This window comes from Rhinoderma darwinii, chromosome 1 (assembly GCF_050947455.1).
Source record: "Rhinoderma darwinii isolate aRhiDar2 chromosome 1, aRhiDar2.hap1, whole genome shotgun sequence".
Taxonomy (NCBI): Eukaryota; Metazoa; Chordata; class Amphibia; order Anura; family Rhinodermatidae; genus Rhinoderma; species Rhinoderma darwinii.
The window spans coordinates 638,544,670-638,562,054 of record NC_134687.1 but is presented as its reverse complement, the minus strand read 5'-3'; the positions used below and the strand labels follow the sequence as shown (position 1 = coordinate 638,562,054).

Genomic DNA, 17,385 nt, shown 5'->3' with positions numbered 1-17,385 from the left:
GAAGATTTTAAAATGCCTTTTTCTAGTTCTAGCATTAATAAGGGCGAGCTTTAAAAGGTTGCAAATTTAGGTCATTGGGTTTTTTCTTTTTATTAAGGGTATCTGGTCTTCTCATTTCAGGGTCATTATTAACCAGGTATTAGACTAAATGGTTGTCCAGAAATCTACAAACCCTCCCACATTGCATCTGGCATCATTGTTGTTTATTAAGGGATTCTGATTGATTACGGTTGAAGAAGCCCCTATTTTTCCCCATTAGAGCCATTCATTTGTTTATAATCACAAAACAGATACTGCCCTTTATTTATTTTTTTGCAAAAAGGGATTTTTAGAATTGGAGTCTCTCTCGTGGATTTTTTTCTAGGTCAGGGCCAAATAAAAGTGCTCCATGAAACGGAATTCCACACAACTTCATTTTGGACCCTATATCCCCTATCCAACATTTGAGCCAAAAGGCTCTTCTTGCTGTATTAGATGTAGGGATGTCACGATACCAGAATTTGGACTTCGATACCGATACTTTGTGTAGTATTGCGATTTCGATACCAAAACGATACTTTGCCAAGAGTAATAATAAAAAAAAAGTTCTTCCATTTTATGATGTGAGGCACGTGGTGCGATGAATTATGAATGTGCCTCACATTAATAGTAATTAACCCCATCATGTTTCTCAGTCATAATGGACAACATTGGGTTAATGAGTAATGTACATGGTGGGGTTAATTACTATTAATGTGAGGCACATGGAGGTTAAGTTCATCGCACCTCGTACCTCACAATAAGTGAAAGAAACCAGTTTTTATTTTATTTTTTTACAGCGTACACATCATAAATGACGCAAAAAAATTGTTATGCAGGTTATTACGGCCATGCCAATACTGAATAGGTGTATGTTTTATGTATTGAGACTTATTTTAATGTTTATTGTAAAAAAGGTGTATGTGTATTTTTTTTTAATTTAACATTATTTGGTTTTTACTTTCTTTTTAATCTTTAATGTACTGGCATATATCTATATGCCAGTACATTAGCCTGTGTACAGATAGTACACAGGCAGTTATTAGGACATACCTAAGTATGCCCTAACAGGAAATATGGTAAGACAGCCCTGGGGTCCTTCTATGGACCTTGGGCTGTCTGCCCATATATGGTGTGTCCCTCAATCGCGTCACAGGGATTCTTGTGATGCGTTGTGATGCGATCCAAGGGGCATCCCCCCTTCTCATTTTCTCCTCGAATGCTGCGGTCAGCTTTGATCATAGTAGTCAGGGCAATAGCAGCGGAGATGAGAGGTTTTTCTGATCTCCGCCGTTATAGAGTGGGGCTGCGGCTGTATAATACTCCTGACAAGAAGCGTGCGCGCGGTCAGCATGAGGTGATGCGGCCGACGCTGCACTAATGAGCGGTGGTTCAGACACTGAGGACAGAACATGGGGGTGTTTTGCAATGCGCCCTCAATGTTCGGTTTTCAGTGCCGCCGCTCATTAGTGCAGCGCTGGCCGCATCGCATCATCCAGATGGCGCGCACTTGTCAGGACTCAGGAGCAGGGCAATGGCTGTATTACACAGCCGCAGCCCCGCTCTCATACATTCATATATTACTATACTTAGCTGTGCTGCAGCAGAGGTTAGTATCGAAATACATGAAATAACGTTATCGAACCGTTTAGGGATGCACAGTATCGAAGTTTCGATGCACCGTGCATCCCTAATTAGCTGTATTTCGAATAGGTAAATTAGGGGCCCGCAGATACCTCCCCCACCGCTCCTGGCTCAGACATTTTCTCAAGGAACCATTATTGAAAAGAGTGACCTCAGATCAGAGGGCAACTCCCGCCTTGAAGCTGGCACCAGATTTCAGCCAATAGCAGGTCAGGGCCACATGTAATAACAAGGGTCCCATCTGCAATTTAGCACAAAGGACCCTTTTGTGACTTCACCTGCCGTAGCCAAAAGCTATTGGGCATCACATAGCTGTAAATACCATGGGCCAACTGCACTGGGTGTCCAGGCGCCACAATTCTGTCTCCGGGGTCTGCATCCCTCTTCCAATTGGCGGACACAGAGGATGAAAAGAAGGAAAGAACAAGGGACGGGTCCAGCAACTAGCATCCCAAGAATAGAAAGCTTACTTGCTCAAGGTAAGCCGGCCATGATAGCGCCTGCTACCGTTAGCAGAATTCCTCTCCCCACCCAAAAGGTACAAGTAGACACAGCGGAAATGATGGAAGAAGGACCTTTTAAGATTCTGCTTCTGGCCCCACCTGTGGAAGGAGGATAATCTCATGGATAAAGTTTGTTGTGGAGGGTGAAGAGGAAAAGGAAGCTGGTCCAGAGAGTAGCCGTGCGTCATGGGTCCAGCTGCTGAAAACTCTCACGTCACATCATATTGGTGGACAAAACTCTAGACGGCAACATATTTAATATGTATGTAATATTACACAACTCCCATTCACATGAACCCCAACAATATAATAAAATGGAAGCCGCTCTTAAACGCTCTCACTATTTATCCTGAGCTGTGCTCGGGAGGAAAAGTACAATACCGTTTATCCTGAGATGTGCACGGTCTCATAAAATCACAGTAAAAACTAGATAATTACAGTACATTGATGTACCCGATCCTCTCTTCTTTATCCCCTTTATATATTCTGTCCCCCCTTCACTTTACCTCCCCTGTCCATGTCTCCTTGCTTTCCGCCGTCCTGCTGTTGGATTCCTCTTGTTCCGGAGTTCCATCCTCCTGCTACTCTATACCTAGGGTTGTCACGATACCTGAAATTGGACTTCAATGCCGATACTTTGTGTAGTATTGCGATACTCGATACCAAAACAATACTTTGCCAACAATAAAAAAAAAAAAAGAAGTTCTTCCATTTTCTGATGTGAGGCACGTGGTGTGATTAATTTTGAACCTCCATGTCCCTCACATTATTAGTAATTAACACCATCATGTTCCTCAGTCATAATGGACAACGTTGTGTTAATGTGTCAGGTACATGATGGGGTTAACTACTATTAATGTGAGGCACATGGAGGTTCAAAATTGATAATACCTTGTGCCTCACATTAATAAGTGAAAGAAAGAAGTTTTTTATTTTATAACAGCGTAAACATCATAAATGACGCTATAAATTTGTTATTACGGTCACGACGATACCGAATATGTGTATATTTTATGTCTTGAGACTTATTTTAATGTTTATTGTAAAAACCGTGTGTATTTTTTTAAAATTTAACATTACTATATTTTGTTTTACTTTTGTATTTTTAAACTTTAATGTACTGGCATATATCTATATACTGATAGTACACAGGCAGTTGTTAGGACATACCTAAGTATGCCCTAACAACAGGAAATATGGTCAGACAGCTCTGGGGTCCTTCAATGGATCGCAGCATTCAAGGGAATAGCGGCTAAGATGAGAGGTTTCTCCGATCTCCGCCGTTAGAGAGGGGCTGCGGCTGTGTAGTACAGCCATTGCCCCGCTCCTGACGAGTGCGCGCGCACGGTCAGCATAAGGTGATGCGGCCAGCGCTGCACTAATGAGTGGCGGCGCAGGCACTGAAGATAGAACATGGGGGTGCTTTGTAGTGCACCCGCCATGTTCTGTCTTCAGTGCCGGCAATCATTAGTGCAGCGCCAGTCGCATCAGATCATGCTGACGGCGCAAACTTGTCAGGACTCAGGAGCGGGGCAATGGCTGTATCACAAAACCGCAGCCCCGCTCTAACAGCATTTATGTATTACTTAACTTAGCTGTGCGGACGCACAGCGTAGTATCGAAATACATGAATGAACGGTGTTGAACCGTTGAAGGGTGCACGGTATCGAAACAGTATCAAAGTTTCGATGCATCGTGCAACCCCGTCTATACCAATAAAATGGCAAAAGGTATAAAACACTATCCACACTTTCAGCCATTACCAAATCCTGTGGCAGCAGATTCCATAACTTTACAGTTCGGACAGTGATGTGTGGCTTTAGGACTTGGTGATGTAATTGCACTTCCTTTAATCATAAGCTGTGACCCGGTGTTCCCTGCTGGGTCCATGAAAATAATACTTTATTACATTGGTTTTATAGGGATATTTCCATATTTATATAAAGATATCTTCTCCACCTCAGCCTTCTCTTCTCTAGGGGAAATACATTTCTGCTTAACGGAGATCTACCATACCTCATGTTATCCCCAAATCCAAAACATGACCATCAGTTGGTGACAGAAAAGAAAGAATATGGTGGAAAACATTTTGAGGTGGTCTTATTTTTTTTGTTTTGTTTTTTAATTTTATGCATTTTTCTCAAAAATTATTTGTAAAAAGATCTACAGCTCGTTCTGCATAAAAAACAAAAGACCTCACACGGCTACAATCATGAAAAAAAAGTTATATCCAATCGAAGGCTGGGGGTCAAACAATTTTAACATTTTTTAAGACTAAAAGCAGTGACAGTATGAAGGGTTAATATACCTTAAAGAGTCTCTGTGTAGGGTTAATCTTACACTGTAGGAGAATGAGTCACAGGCTGCAAGCGGGAACTTGTCTGAATGTAAATAAGAAAAAGGAGGGGGCAAGAGCCGAAAGCACATGGCCTGATGCCTGAGGGAGGGGTGAGTGAGGGAGAAGATGAGATAGCAGTGTGAGCTGCAGGCAGGGGCTATCTACCTCAGAGATGGTACCTGACCTAGGGACAGTAATAGAGGACAAGTGCTGGAGTCCCATCTAACTTAGGAGGATCTGGAGACACCCAAAGGAAGAAAGGTACAGTGGAGAGACCCCATAGTGAGGTAGCCTGTCACATCCAGCCCAGAGGGGAGAAGCAGCGGTGCCTTGTTTCTGTGTGTGTCTGTCCCTGTTAATAAACGCGCCTCTGTGGCTTGTCCCCTGTTAATCTGTGTCGCCTGAATCTATCGCCCACATTCTCTTGGCGTAAACCGACCCCCACTGACCCGGTTTCGCCACACCACATTATAAGTGCCCTATCTTCTACATAATGTGATCGGCGCTGTAATGTAGATTACAGCAGTGTTTTTTATTTAGAAATTGGGCGTTGTAAAGAGTAAAAGTGTATGTCGCTGACCAATCAGCGTCATACACTTCTCTCCATTCATGTACTCAGCACATAGTGATCTTGCGAGATCACGATGTGCTGTCACTGACTCAAACATTAACGTTACTGAAGTGTCTTGAGAGTGAATAGACATCACCTCCAGCCAGGACGAGATGTATATTCACAATCCAGACACTTCGGTAACGTTTGTTTGGGACTTACAGCACAGCGAGATCACGTTGTGCTGTCATTTACAGCGTGATCTTGCAAGTTTACGCTTGCTGTGCTGTAAGTCCCACACAAACGTTACCGAAGTGTCGGGATTGTGAATAGACATGGCATCCTGGCTGGAAGCGATGTCTATTCACGGTCAGGACACTTCAGTAACGTTAATCTGTGTGTATGTGGCTGCACATCATGATCTAGCAAGATCACTATGTGCTGACTACATGAATGGAGAGAAGTGTACGACGCTGATTGGTCAGCGACATACACTTCTCTTTACAACGCCCACTTGGTCAACAGCTAAAAAACGCCCAGTTGGGCATTAAGAAGTCATAACTCCGTCAAAATTGATAGTTTTTCTAAATAAAAAAACACTTCTGTAACCTACATTACAGCACCGATCACATTATGTAGAAGATAGGCCACTTATAATGCGGTGACAGAGCCTCTTTAAAAGTTTCTGAATTATGCAAAAAAAAACAAATTTCAGACATAAATTAAATATCTACGATAAAAAAAAGCAACAGGATAGCCTTTATAATTTTAAAGGGGTTTTGCCATCTTGGACCTTGCTTGGTTCCCCGGCTACTTCCTGAATAGGTGGTCGGGATTTACAGTAACAGCAGAGCTCGCTTACCTACGCTGTTTCCATAACTCACATTTACTTCTGCGGGAGATACGGAAACAGCATAGCTCAGCTGTTTCTGTTACTCCCAAACACCTCATCAGGAAGTGGCCGGGAGAAAGCGAAAGCCGAGTAAGGTAGAACGGGGTTCAGGGGGCTCCGTTCTAGAGATAGGTGCGGGTTTAAGAGGGGGAACCCGCATCTATCGGACATTTATGGTTAATCCTGTGGATATGCTATAAATGTCCAAGATGGGAAAACCCCTTTAATGTGATTATTAGGGGGTGAAGCAGCCCTCTGCTCTGACTAAAAGAGTGGGGTAAAGAGCCGGGGACCTCCCTGTCTGCCATCAATATAGAATTATAGGACATATGGCCAGTGGTTATTAATTCTCTTTTAAAGAGGCTCTGTCACCAGATTTTGCAACCCCTATCTGCTATTGCAGCAGATAGGCGCTGCAATGTAGATTACAGTAACGTTTTTATTTTTAAAAAACGAGCATTTTTGGCCAAGTTATGACCATTTTTGTAATTATGCAAATGAGGCTTGCAAAAGTCCAAGTGGGCGTGTATTATGTGCGTACATCGGGGCGTTTTTAATACTTTCACTAGCTGGGCGCTCTGAAGAGAAGTAACATCCTCTTCTCTTCAGAACGCCCAGCTTCTGACAGTGCAGATCTGTGACGTCACTCACAGGTCCTGCATCGTGACGGCCACATCGGCACCAGAGGCTACAGTTGATTCTGCAGCAGCATCAGCGTTTGCAGGTAAGATCGACTTACCTGCAAACGCTGGGCGTTCTGAAGAGAAGAGGATGTTACTTCTCTTCAGAGCGCCCAGCTAGTGAAAGTATTAAAAACGCCCCGATGTACGCACCTAATACACGCCCACTTGGACTTTTACTTTTAAACACACCCACTTGGACTTTTGCAAGCCTCATTTGCATAATTACAAAAATGGTCATAACTTGGCCAAAAATGCTCGTTTTTTAAAAATAAAAATGTTACTGTAATCTACATTGCAGCGCCTATCTGCTGCAATAGCAGATAGGGGTTGCAAAATCTGGTGACAGAGCCTCTTTAACCTAAAATTTAAGTGTCTACTATCAGAATGTCTTCTCCATGTGCAGAAGAGAAGACTCCAGTATTAGTAGATCTCACACTGAACCTGCAGAACATCTTTCCACACGATTGTCATGTCTGCTATTCCCACATGGTAGAACTTTACACTCCTCATGTTATAGAGATTATAAGAGCAGCGCAGATCAGTCACTGATTATATAAGACTATGTTCACACACAGAAGCGACTGTCCCACTCATCTCAAATCCAAGAACACAAACGACCACATTCAGATATATGGTAATTTCTACAACAAATCTGCTGCGTGTAAACATATCCTAGTGCAGCACTGCAGCAAAGCAAGGAACATGTGATTGGAGCTCAGGAATCACATGAGTATTTACTCCACATGACAGTATTAACCCTTTTAGCACCAAGCTTATTTTGGCCTTCAGGACCAGCCCCATTTTTTCAAATCTGACGTGCGTCGATTTATGTGGTAATAACTCTGGAATGCTTTTGCCTTTCCAAGCGATTCTGAGAATGTTTTCTCGTGAAATATTGTACTTCATGTTAGTGGAAAAATTTGGTCAATAAATTCATTGCTTATTTGTGAAAAACACCAAAATTTAGAGAAAATTTGCAAAAATCATGATTTTTCTCATTTTAAATGTATCTGCTTGTAAAACATAGTAATACCACACAAAATAGTTTCACATATTCCATATGTCTATATTTGCATCGCTTTTAGAACATTATTTTATTTTTCTAGGACGTTACACGGCTTAGAACTTTAGCAGTAATTTTGTCACATTTTCAAGAAAATGTCAAAAGGCTATTTTTACAGGGACCAGTTCAGTTCTAAAGCGGCTTTGGGGGCCTTATGTACTAGATAGACCCCATAAATCACCCCATATTAAAAACTGCACCCCTCAAAGTATTCAAAACAGCATTCAGAAAGTTTTTTAACCCTTTAGGGGCTTCACAGGAATTATAGCAATGTAGAGGGGAAATTGAAAACATTTTTTTTTTTTTTTTTGCTGAAATTCATTTGTAATACAGTTTCTTCTGTAACACATAAGGTTTTACCAGAGAAATGCAACTCAATATTTATTGCCCAGATTCTGCAGTTTTTAGAAATATCCAACATGTGGCCCTAGTGTGATAATGGACTGAAACACTGGCCTCAGAAGCAAAGGAGCACCGAGTGGATTTTGGGGCCTCCATTTTTTAGAATATATTTTAGGCACCATGTCAGGTTTGAAGAGGTCTTGTAGTGCCAAAACAGTGGAAATCCCGCAAAAGTGACACGCTTTTGGAAGCTACACACCTCAAGGAATTTATCTAGGGGTATAGTTAGAATCTTGACCCCACACGTCTTCTGCTATATTTATTGGAGTTTGCCTGTGAAAGTGAAAATCTACTTTTTTTCTGAAAAAATATAAAACAAAAATAATATTTGCAAGGAATAAAGAATAAAAAGCACACCAAAGCTTGTAAAGCTACTTCTTCCGATTACAGCAATACCCCATATGTGGTACTAAACTGCTGTTTGGACCCACGGCAGAGCTCAGAAGGGAAGGAGCGCCATTTGGATTTTGAAGCGCAGATTTTGCTGGATTGTTTTTCAGTGCCATGTCACGTTTGCAATGCCCTGGAGGGAGCAAAACAGTGGAAACCGCCCAAAAGTGACCCCATTTTGAAGACTACACCCCTCAAGGAATTTTTCTAGGGGTATAGTGAGCATTTTGACCCCACATTTTTTTTGCTGAATTTAGTGGAATTAGGCCGTGAAAATGAAAATCTACTTTTTTCTGAAAAAACAAATACATGTTTAATTTTTACAATGAATAAAAGGAGAAAAATCACCCCAGAATTTGTAAAGCAATTTGTCTTGATTACAGCAACAACCCATATGTGGTAAACTGCTGTTTGGACCCACGGCAGGACTCAGAAGGGAAGGAACAATATTTGGCTTTTGGAGCTCAAATTTAGCTGGAATGGTTTTCGGGTGTCATGGCGCATTTGCAAAGCCCCTGAAGGACCAGGGGACTGGAATGAGCGATCATTAGGTCGCTGGTACAATACACTGCTATACTAATGTATTGCAGTATAATATTTTTATAGGCTCCTGTAACAGCGCGATCGGTGTTCCTGTCCGTTAGTCCCGGGTGTCAGCTGTAATACACAGCGGACACCTGCAGAATATGGGGCGGGCGCAGCGCATGAGCCCGCTCCATATATAACCCCCCGCACCACGACATGCTATTAAGTCGTGGTGCGTGAAGGCGTTAATGCGCAGCGGATGGTGCAAAGTGAAAATTTAAATTTTCCACTGATATGCCATTTTAATGCACAATATGTTGTGCTCAGTTTGTGCCCCTGAAGACAAATACCTCGTACAATGTTGAGCGGGTTCTCCCGGATATAAAATATCATATATGTGGACATAAGCTGTAGTTTTCATTGGTACCATGTTGGGGTACATGCGATTTTCTTTATCACTTTTTATTAGATTTTTTTTGGCAAGCAAGGTGACAAAAAATGACATTTTACTTTATTCTGCAGGTCGATACGATTTCGGCGATACTAGATGTATATAGTTTTTTTATGTTTTGTGGCGTTTGTGCAATAAAAACACTTTTCGATAAAATTTATTATTTTCTGTGTCACCATATTCTGAGAGCCATAACTTTTTTATTTTTCAGTCAAAAAAGCTGTGTAAGGGCTTGTTTTTGCGGGACGGGTTGTCGTTTTTATTGTTACTATTTTAGGGTACATGCGACTTTTTGATCACTTTTTATTCTATATTTTTGGAGGGTTGATGACCAAAAAAATAGTGATTCTGACATAGTTTTTTTATTTATTTTTTGCGCTGTTCACCGTGCGGGAAAAATAATATTATAGTTTTATAGTTGGGGTCGTTGGGAACGCGGCGATACCAAATATGTGTACTTTTTTGTTAACATTTTCATTTTTTTCCTATAATAAAAGACTTATTATAGGAAAAAAAGCATTTTTTGTTTTTGTAACTTTTCTAACTTATTTTCACACTTTTATAAAACATTTTTATTACTTTTTTTTTTTAACTTGAAGACCTGCAGCACTGATCGCTGCTATAATACATTACACTACCTAGGTAGTGTAACGTATTATAAACTGTCAGTGTGACGCTGAGAGTCACAATGACAGGAAGCTTATGAGAACCGGCCTCCGGCTGGTTCTCATAGGCTGCTGTGCATGGCAGACCCGGAGGCCGTTGTATGGCCTCCGGTTCTGCCTTATAACCGACTGCAGGACCCGGAATCGGTCCCCGGGAAAGTTTGTTGTAACAAACTTTCCCTGCGATCACATGACCGGGACCTGAACCAATTAGGTCCCGGTCATGTCTCCGGGACCAGAGGCAGGGGTTAACAGCCCGATCCGGGTGTCAGCGCTACTCTGAGACACCCGGATCGCGCTTTTAACACCCACCGTGAATTCACGTCGGCGCTGCACAGAGCCCAGCAAGTGCCGACGTGAATTTACTGTGGGCGGTCGGGAAGCGGTTAAGGCTTGAACAAAAATACTATATATATATATATATATACACACACACATATATATCTGACTCTTCTTACCTTGTGCTGTTGGCGGCCGGTAGTTCTCCATCATGACCTCCTCGTACAGATCCTTGTGTCCTTCTAGATACTCCCACTCCTCCATGGAGAAATAGACAGTGACATCCTGACACCTTATAGGAACCTGACACACACAATGATACAGTCATTACCCAGACACCTCCAGTGCTGTTACTGTAGAATTTCCCAGCATTCCCAGCAGTGTCACCTCTCCAGTCAGCAGCTCCGTCATCTTGTAGATCAGTTCTAAGATCTTCTTCTCATGTATCCGGGAGAGAGGGGGAGGCTCTGTGATGGGGCTCTGACTACTGCTCCATCCTCCTGACTCATGGATGATGGGAGTCGTACAGTCACCCGATGTCTTCTTCACTATTGTGTACTCCTGGGTATGGAGAGAGACACTTACAGAACTGAACACAGTATTCCCCCCTCAGTAGAAAGAGGGAGATTGTGACCCCGCTGTATAGAGCTCTAGTGACCCCACATCTGTAATACTGGAGACCTCACCTACAAAAAGACATTGAGGAAATAGAACGAGGCCAAAACTAAAAAGGAAATAATATTGGGGGACTAGATGGACCATGTGCTCTCCTCCTGCCGTCATCTTCTATGTTTCTATATAGAGGTCACCCTGATCCTCCTGGTTCCTGGTCATTCTCATGGCTCTACAACATTACTATTGCTGCATTGGTGACATGACACATAACTGACCATATTGGTGGCTGATCTTCAGCTTCCTGACGTCACTTGGAAGGTCTAGACGCTGTTATACAGGACACTGGATTCTTCCTATTACTTCCTATTATGTATTGTCCCTTCCCTATGTGTGATTTGTTCTATAATGTAGAAAAGTTTACCTCTTCGCTCAACAGGTAGATGATCTCCAAGGTGAAGTCTAATATTCTTCTGCTCATCTCATTCCTGTCCTTGTCCATCCTTGGTGGGTCATTCAGGAGAAGGAACGTTGTGGAGGAGAAGATGAGAAAACTAGAGGAACTGGAGGATCTAGTACTGCAGACGTCTTTATGAAGAAAGGAGAAGATGGAGATCATACAGGGGACAACATCATGTGTGACATACAGAACCTCACTTATTCATCATTGAGAGGAACATCTTCTCAGAGCCGTCACCACATGGAATAAAGGGGTATTCCCAACACGGACATTTCTCCCCAGGATATGCCAGAAATGTCTGATAGATGCGGCTCCAACTCTGGCCGTGCTCGGCTGTTTCTGGACCTCCTATACAAGTGAATGGAGAGAGTCGTGCACATGTGTGGTCACCTCTCCATTCATTCTCCACCTGGATGTAGTCATCACCTCACCGTGCGGGTCGGGGGACCCCCGTTCTCCACATAGAGATGGGACCCCCATATATCAGACATTTATGTCACATCTCTCAGGTGAGAAAAGTAAAATCAAGACATTTCCCCTCCAGACAATAAAGACCTGACTCCTGACAACCTGACACATGGCGGATACTGGGGAGACATTGCTGACATCTCATAAGACGTGTTTTTTAGGTAAAGTTTTTAGTCATGTACAAAAAATAAACGCCATAAAAGAATTTAAAAAAACAAAACATTATCATTGTTTTTTTTTAGTCACCTTAGCTCTAAAAAATGTTTTTATTCATTTTTATAAAAAGTTATAAACTGCAGTTCATCCAAAAGACAACAAGCCCTCATTCGGCTCCATCCACGGAAAAATAAACAGTTCTGGCTCTGAGAATTTGGCGACACAAAACAAATATTTTTAACGATTTTTTATTTTATTTTTTAAATGTCATAGATCATGAAAAACGATAGAAATTTGGTATCGCTGTAATCGTATTGACCTGCAGAATAATGTTATCATGATGTTTTTACCACAAAATAAAAAAAATAAATAAATATGGAGGCATCACAGATTTTTTCTTATTTATAGAAACTCTGTATCTTGTACATGATGTGATCGGCGTTGTAATGTGGATAACAGTGGTCCTAGTAATAAAGAGGCTCTGTCACCACATTATAAGTGGCCTATATTGTACATGATGTGATCGGCGCTGTAATGTAGATAACAGTGGTCCTAGTAATAAAGAGGCTCTGTCACCACATTATAAGTGGCCTATATTGTACATGATGTGATCGGCGCTGTAATGTAGATAACAGTGGTCCTAGTAATAAAGAGGCTCTGTCACCACATTATAAGTGGCCTATATTGTACATGATGTGATCGGCGCTGTAATGTAGATAACAGTGGTCCTAGTAATAAAGAGTCTCTGTCACATTATAAGTGGCCTCTTTATTACTAGGACCACTGTTATCTACATTACAGCGCCGATCACATCATGTACAAGATATAATGTGGTGACAGAGCCTCTTTATTACTAGGACCACTGTTATCTACATTACAGCGCCGATCACATCATGTACAATATAGGCCACTTATAATGTGGTGACAGAGCCTCTTTATTACTAGGACCACTGTTATCTACATTACAACGCCGATCACATCATGTACAAGATAGGGCACTTATAATGTGGTGACAGAGCCTCTTTATTACTAGGACCACTGTTATCTACATTACAGCGCCGATCACATCATGTACAAGATAGGCCACTTATAATGTGGTGACAGAGACTCTTTATTACTAGGACCACTGTTATCTACATTACAGCGCCGATCACATCATGTACAATATAGGCCACTTATAATGTGGTGACAAAGCCTCTTTATTACTAGGACCACTGTTATCTACATTACAGCGCCGATCACACCATGTACAAGATATAATGTGGTGACAGAGCCTCTTTATTACTAGGACCACTGTTATCTACATTACAGCACCGATCACACCATGTACAAGATAGGCCACTTATAATGTGGTGACAGAGACTCTTTAACAAAGGCTGAATGCGGTTTTGCCGCGTGTATTCGCTTGCGGAAAATCCACAGCGTAAAACCAGCAAAGTCTTTTAGACTCCAGGTAATCTCATGTCCACGCTGCTGTATTTTTCAGGACGTAAATTGACCCGCGGTGCGTATTTTCGAAACCACAGCAGGTCAATTTATCTCATGATTCCGATAACAAATTCTATCATCGTAGTTCTATAGAAATACACGGCTAAACCCACAGCACGAAAACACAGCTATTTACACCAAAACGTAAAAACCGCGCCCAAAAACGCATCACAAAACAGTGCATTTTTTTCCTGCAAATTTCTTACCGTTTCCTGCGTTTTGCTGCTTAAATTATGTGATGCTTTATAGGACGCCCTGAAAATCTACAACTCGTCCCGCAGAATCTAATCCTCGCACCGCGGGACAGACAGAAAAACACAAAGTTATAGATCTGAGAAGACGGAGAGGAAAAAATGAAAACAGAAAATCACCCGGTCGTTAAGGGGTTAACCTGCGGTGCGGATTATAAACACGCAGGATATCGGATTTATACCGCGGATTCCCTGCGCATTTGTTGCAGAATTTCCCCATTAAGTTCAATGGGAAAGTCAAGTTCCGCAACAAACGCCATTGTTCCCAGAATCCTCTGCGGCTCCACCGCGTGTTCACAGCAACGCTGCAGGTTACACTTATATAAAATAGAAGGCGTCATGTGACCCCTGCAGCCAATCACAGGCTGGAGAGGTCACATGTCATTATAGGGGTCACCTGGACACAGCCAGAAGAGCAGGGACGTGTTGCTATGGTAACGCTCGGAGAGGTTAGGATCGGCCTTGCTGTATTTCTGTAGTAGATATTCGGCAGGATTATACGTCCACCATTTGGGGTGAATATTCGAGGTGATTTCCTTGCGTGTTGTGGGTCGTATTCGCTACGTGTGAACATTCCCTTAAACCGCACGGTGAACGACATTAACAAGAAATGTATAAAAGTCAGTGAATAAGTTGTATGTCCCGAATATTATGTCATTACAAAATACGACTCGTCCCACAAAACACCCGACCACTACAAAGACCAGAAATAACTACTTACCCCAAAGAGGCCGGCACTGGAGGGGTTAAATCCCGGCTAGGAGTCCAGAGGGCGGGGTCACTCAATGATTGACAGCTCTCTGTATACACACACTCATACAGGGGTGACTGATAACAGAGAGAACACCCGACCAGCGCTGCGCTCTACCTATTACACGGACGTGGCGGAAGGACCTGTGATGACGTCACCACCATGTGACCGGGGTAGGAGGGGCGCAGCTTATCAGTGGTGGATGAAGGACCGTGATATTAACATCACGTGACCGCTGCATCAATAGGCGGAGCTTAAAATACAAAGATTGAGCGATGTATGAAGGACCAGTGATGACGATCACGTGACATGAGGGGTTATGAGGATCATGCGACTGGTTACAGAGTGATCGGAGCTCAGCGGTGCAGAATATAACAGCTTGTGGCTGAAGGTCATGTGACAGAAAGAACTACCGACCAGCGCCACTCTCTAACTCTTAGATGGCAATAGCTGAAGGCCCTGTGATGACGTCACTTGACCGGGGCGGGGCTTTCCAGTTAAGAGTCGGAAGAAGTAGCTGAAGGACCTGTGACGATGATCACGTGACAAGAGGGGTTGTGAGGATCATGTGACCGGCGGAGGAGTAGTCGGAGATAAGCAGTAGAAAATATAATAGTTTGTGGATAAAGGACCTGTGATAATGTCCCAACAGTGTGACAGGACAGGAGGGCGGAGCTTATCAGTAGAGAAGAAGTGGTGGATGTAGGACCTGTGACGATGATCACGTGACGAGGGGCGGGGCTCCTGTTCTGTGGAGAAGCGGTGGAGTCAGTGTTTCTTCTATAGGTTGTCAGCAAATGTGTGAGAGCTGGAGCCAGGGGAATGCTGGGAGTTGTAGTCCTCCCCTCATACCCCCTCCCTGTAATGATATCACATAATAACAGGCTGGACATGCTGGGAGTTGTAGTTCTCTCTTATACTTCTCCCTGTAATGTCCTCTGATATCCCATAATAACAGCCTGGACATGCTGGGAGTTGTAGTCCTCTCTTATACCTCCTCCTGGTGATATCCCATAATAACAGTCTAGACACGCTGGGGGTTGTAGTCCTCTTATACATCCTCCCTGTAATGTCCTCTGATATCCCATAATAACAGTCTGGACATGCTGGGAGTTGTGGTTCTCCTCTTATACCTCCTCCCTGCAATGTCCTCTGATATCACATAATTACAGTCTGGACACGCTGGGGGTTGTAGTTCTCTCCTCTTATACTTCCCTGTAATGTCCTCTGATATCCCATAATAACAGTCTGGACACGCTGGGGGTTGTAGTCCTCTCTTATACCTCCTCCCTGTAATGTCCTCTGATATCACATAATAACAGGCTGGACATGCTGGGAGTTGTAGTTCTCTCCTCTTATACCTCCTCCCTGTAATTTCCTCTGATATCCCATAATAACAGCCTGGACATGCTGGGAGTTGTAGTCCTCTCTTATACCTCCTCCCTGTAATGTCCTCTGATATCCCATAATAACAGCCTGGACATGCTGGGAGTTGTAGTTATCTCTTATACTTCTCCCTGTAATGTCCTCTGATATCCCATAATAACAGCCTGGACATGCTGGGAGTTGTAGTTCTCTCTTATGCTTCTCCCTGTAATGTCCTCTGATATCCCATAATAACAGTCTGGACATGCTGGGAGTTGTAGTTCTCTCTTATAGTTCTCCCTGTAATGTCCTCTGATATCCCATAATAACAGTCTGGACATGCTGGGAGTTGTAGTTCTCTCTTATACTTCTTCCTGTAATGTCCTCTGATATCCCATAATAACAGCCTGGACATGCTGGGAGTTGTAGTTCTCTCTTATACTTCTCCCTGTAATGTCCTCTGATATCCCATAATAACAGCCTGGACATGCTGGGAGTTGTAGTTCTCTCTTATACTTCTCCCTGTAATGTCCTCTGATATCCCATAATAACAGTCTGGACATGCTGGGAGTTGTAGTTCTCTCTTATACTTCTTCCTGTAATGTCCTCTGATATCCCATAATAACAGCCTGGACATGCTGGGAGTTGTAGTCCTCTCTTATACCTCCTCCCTGTAATGTTCTCTGATATCCCATAATAACAGCCTGGACATGCTGGGAGTTGTAGTTCTCTTATACCTCCTCCCTGTACTGTCCTCTGATATCCCATAATAACAGTCTGGACATGCTGGGAGTTGTAGTTCTCTCTTATACTTCTCCCTGTAATGTCCTCTGATATCCCATAATAACAGCCTGGACATGCTGGGAGTTGTAGTTCTCTCTTATACTTCTCCCTGTAATGTCCTCTGATATCCCATAATAACAGCCTGGACATGCTGGGAGTTGTAGTTCTCTCTTATACTCCTCCCTGTAATGTCCTCTGATATCCCATAATAACAGCCTGGACATGCTGGGAGTTGTAGTCCTCTCTTATACCTCCTCCCTGTAATGTTCTCTGATATCCCATAATAACAGCCTGGACATGCTGGGAGTTGTAGTTCTCTTATACCTCCTCCCTGTACTGTCCTCTGATATCCCATAATAACAGTCTGGACATGCTGGGAGTTGTAGTTCTCTCTTATACTTCTCCCTGTAATGTCCTCTGATATCCCATAATAACAGCCTGGACATGCTGGGAGTTGTAGTTCTCTCTTATACTTCTCCCTGTAATGTCCTCTGATATCCCATAATAACAGCCTGGACATGCTGGGAGTTGTAGTTCTCTCTTATACTCCTCCCTGTAATGTCCTCTGATATCCCATAATAACAGCCTGGACATGCTGGGAGTTGTAGTCCTCTCTTATACCTCCTCCCTGTAATGTCCTCTGATATC

General features: G+C 42.8%; 1 protein-coding gene across 2 annotated transcripts in view; it reads right to left on the bottom strand.

Moving 5' to 3' along the window:
* Nucleotides 1-15,039, bottom strand: part of LOC142663491 (uncharacterized) — a 40,569-nt gene extending 25,530 nt beyond the window's left edge. The window contains exons 1-4 of one of the 2 annotated variants that reach the window (XM_075842306.1): nucleotides 14,560-15,039; nucleotides 11,440-11,603; nucleotides 10,791-10,964; nucleotides 10,583-10,706 (exon numbers count right to left, since the gene is read on the bottom strand). In XM_075842306.1, coding sequence (XP_075698421.1) covers nucleotides 10,583-10,706; nucleotides 10,791-10,964; nucleotides 11,440-11,517 — 376 coding nt within the window. In that variant the 5' untranslated portion in view covers nucleotides 11,518-11,603; nucleotides 14,560-15,039. Of the gene's footprint in view, nucleotides 1-10,582; nucleotides 10,707-10,790; nucleotides 10,965-11,439; nucleotides 11,604-13,793; nucleotides 14,055-14,559 lie in introns of those variants that run through there. The other variant, XM_075842224.1, reaches the window with a different exon arrangement.
* Between the last annotated feature and the right edge of the window lie 2,346 nt (nucleotides 15,040-17,385).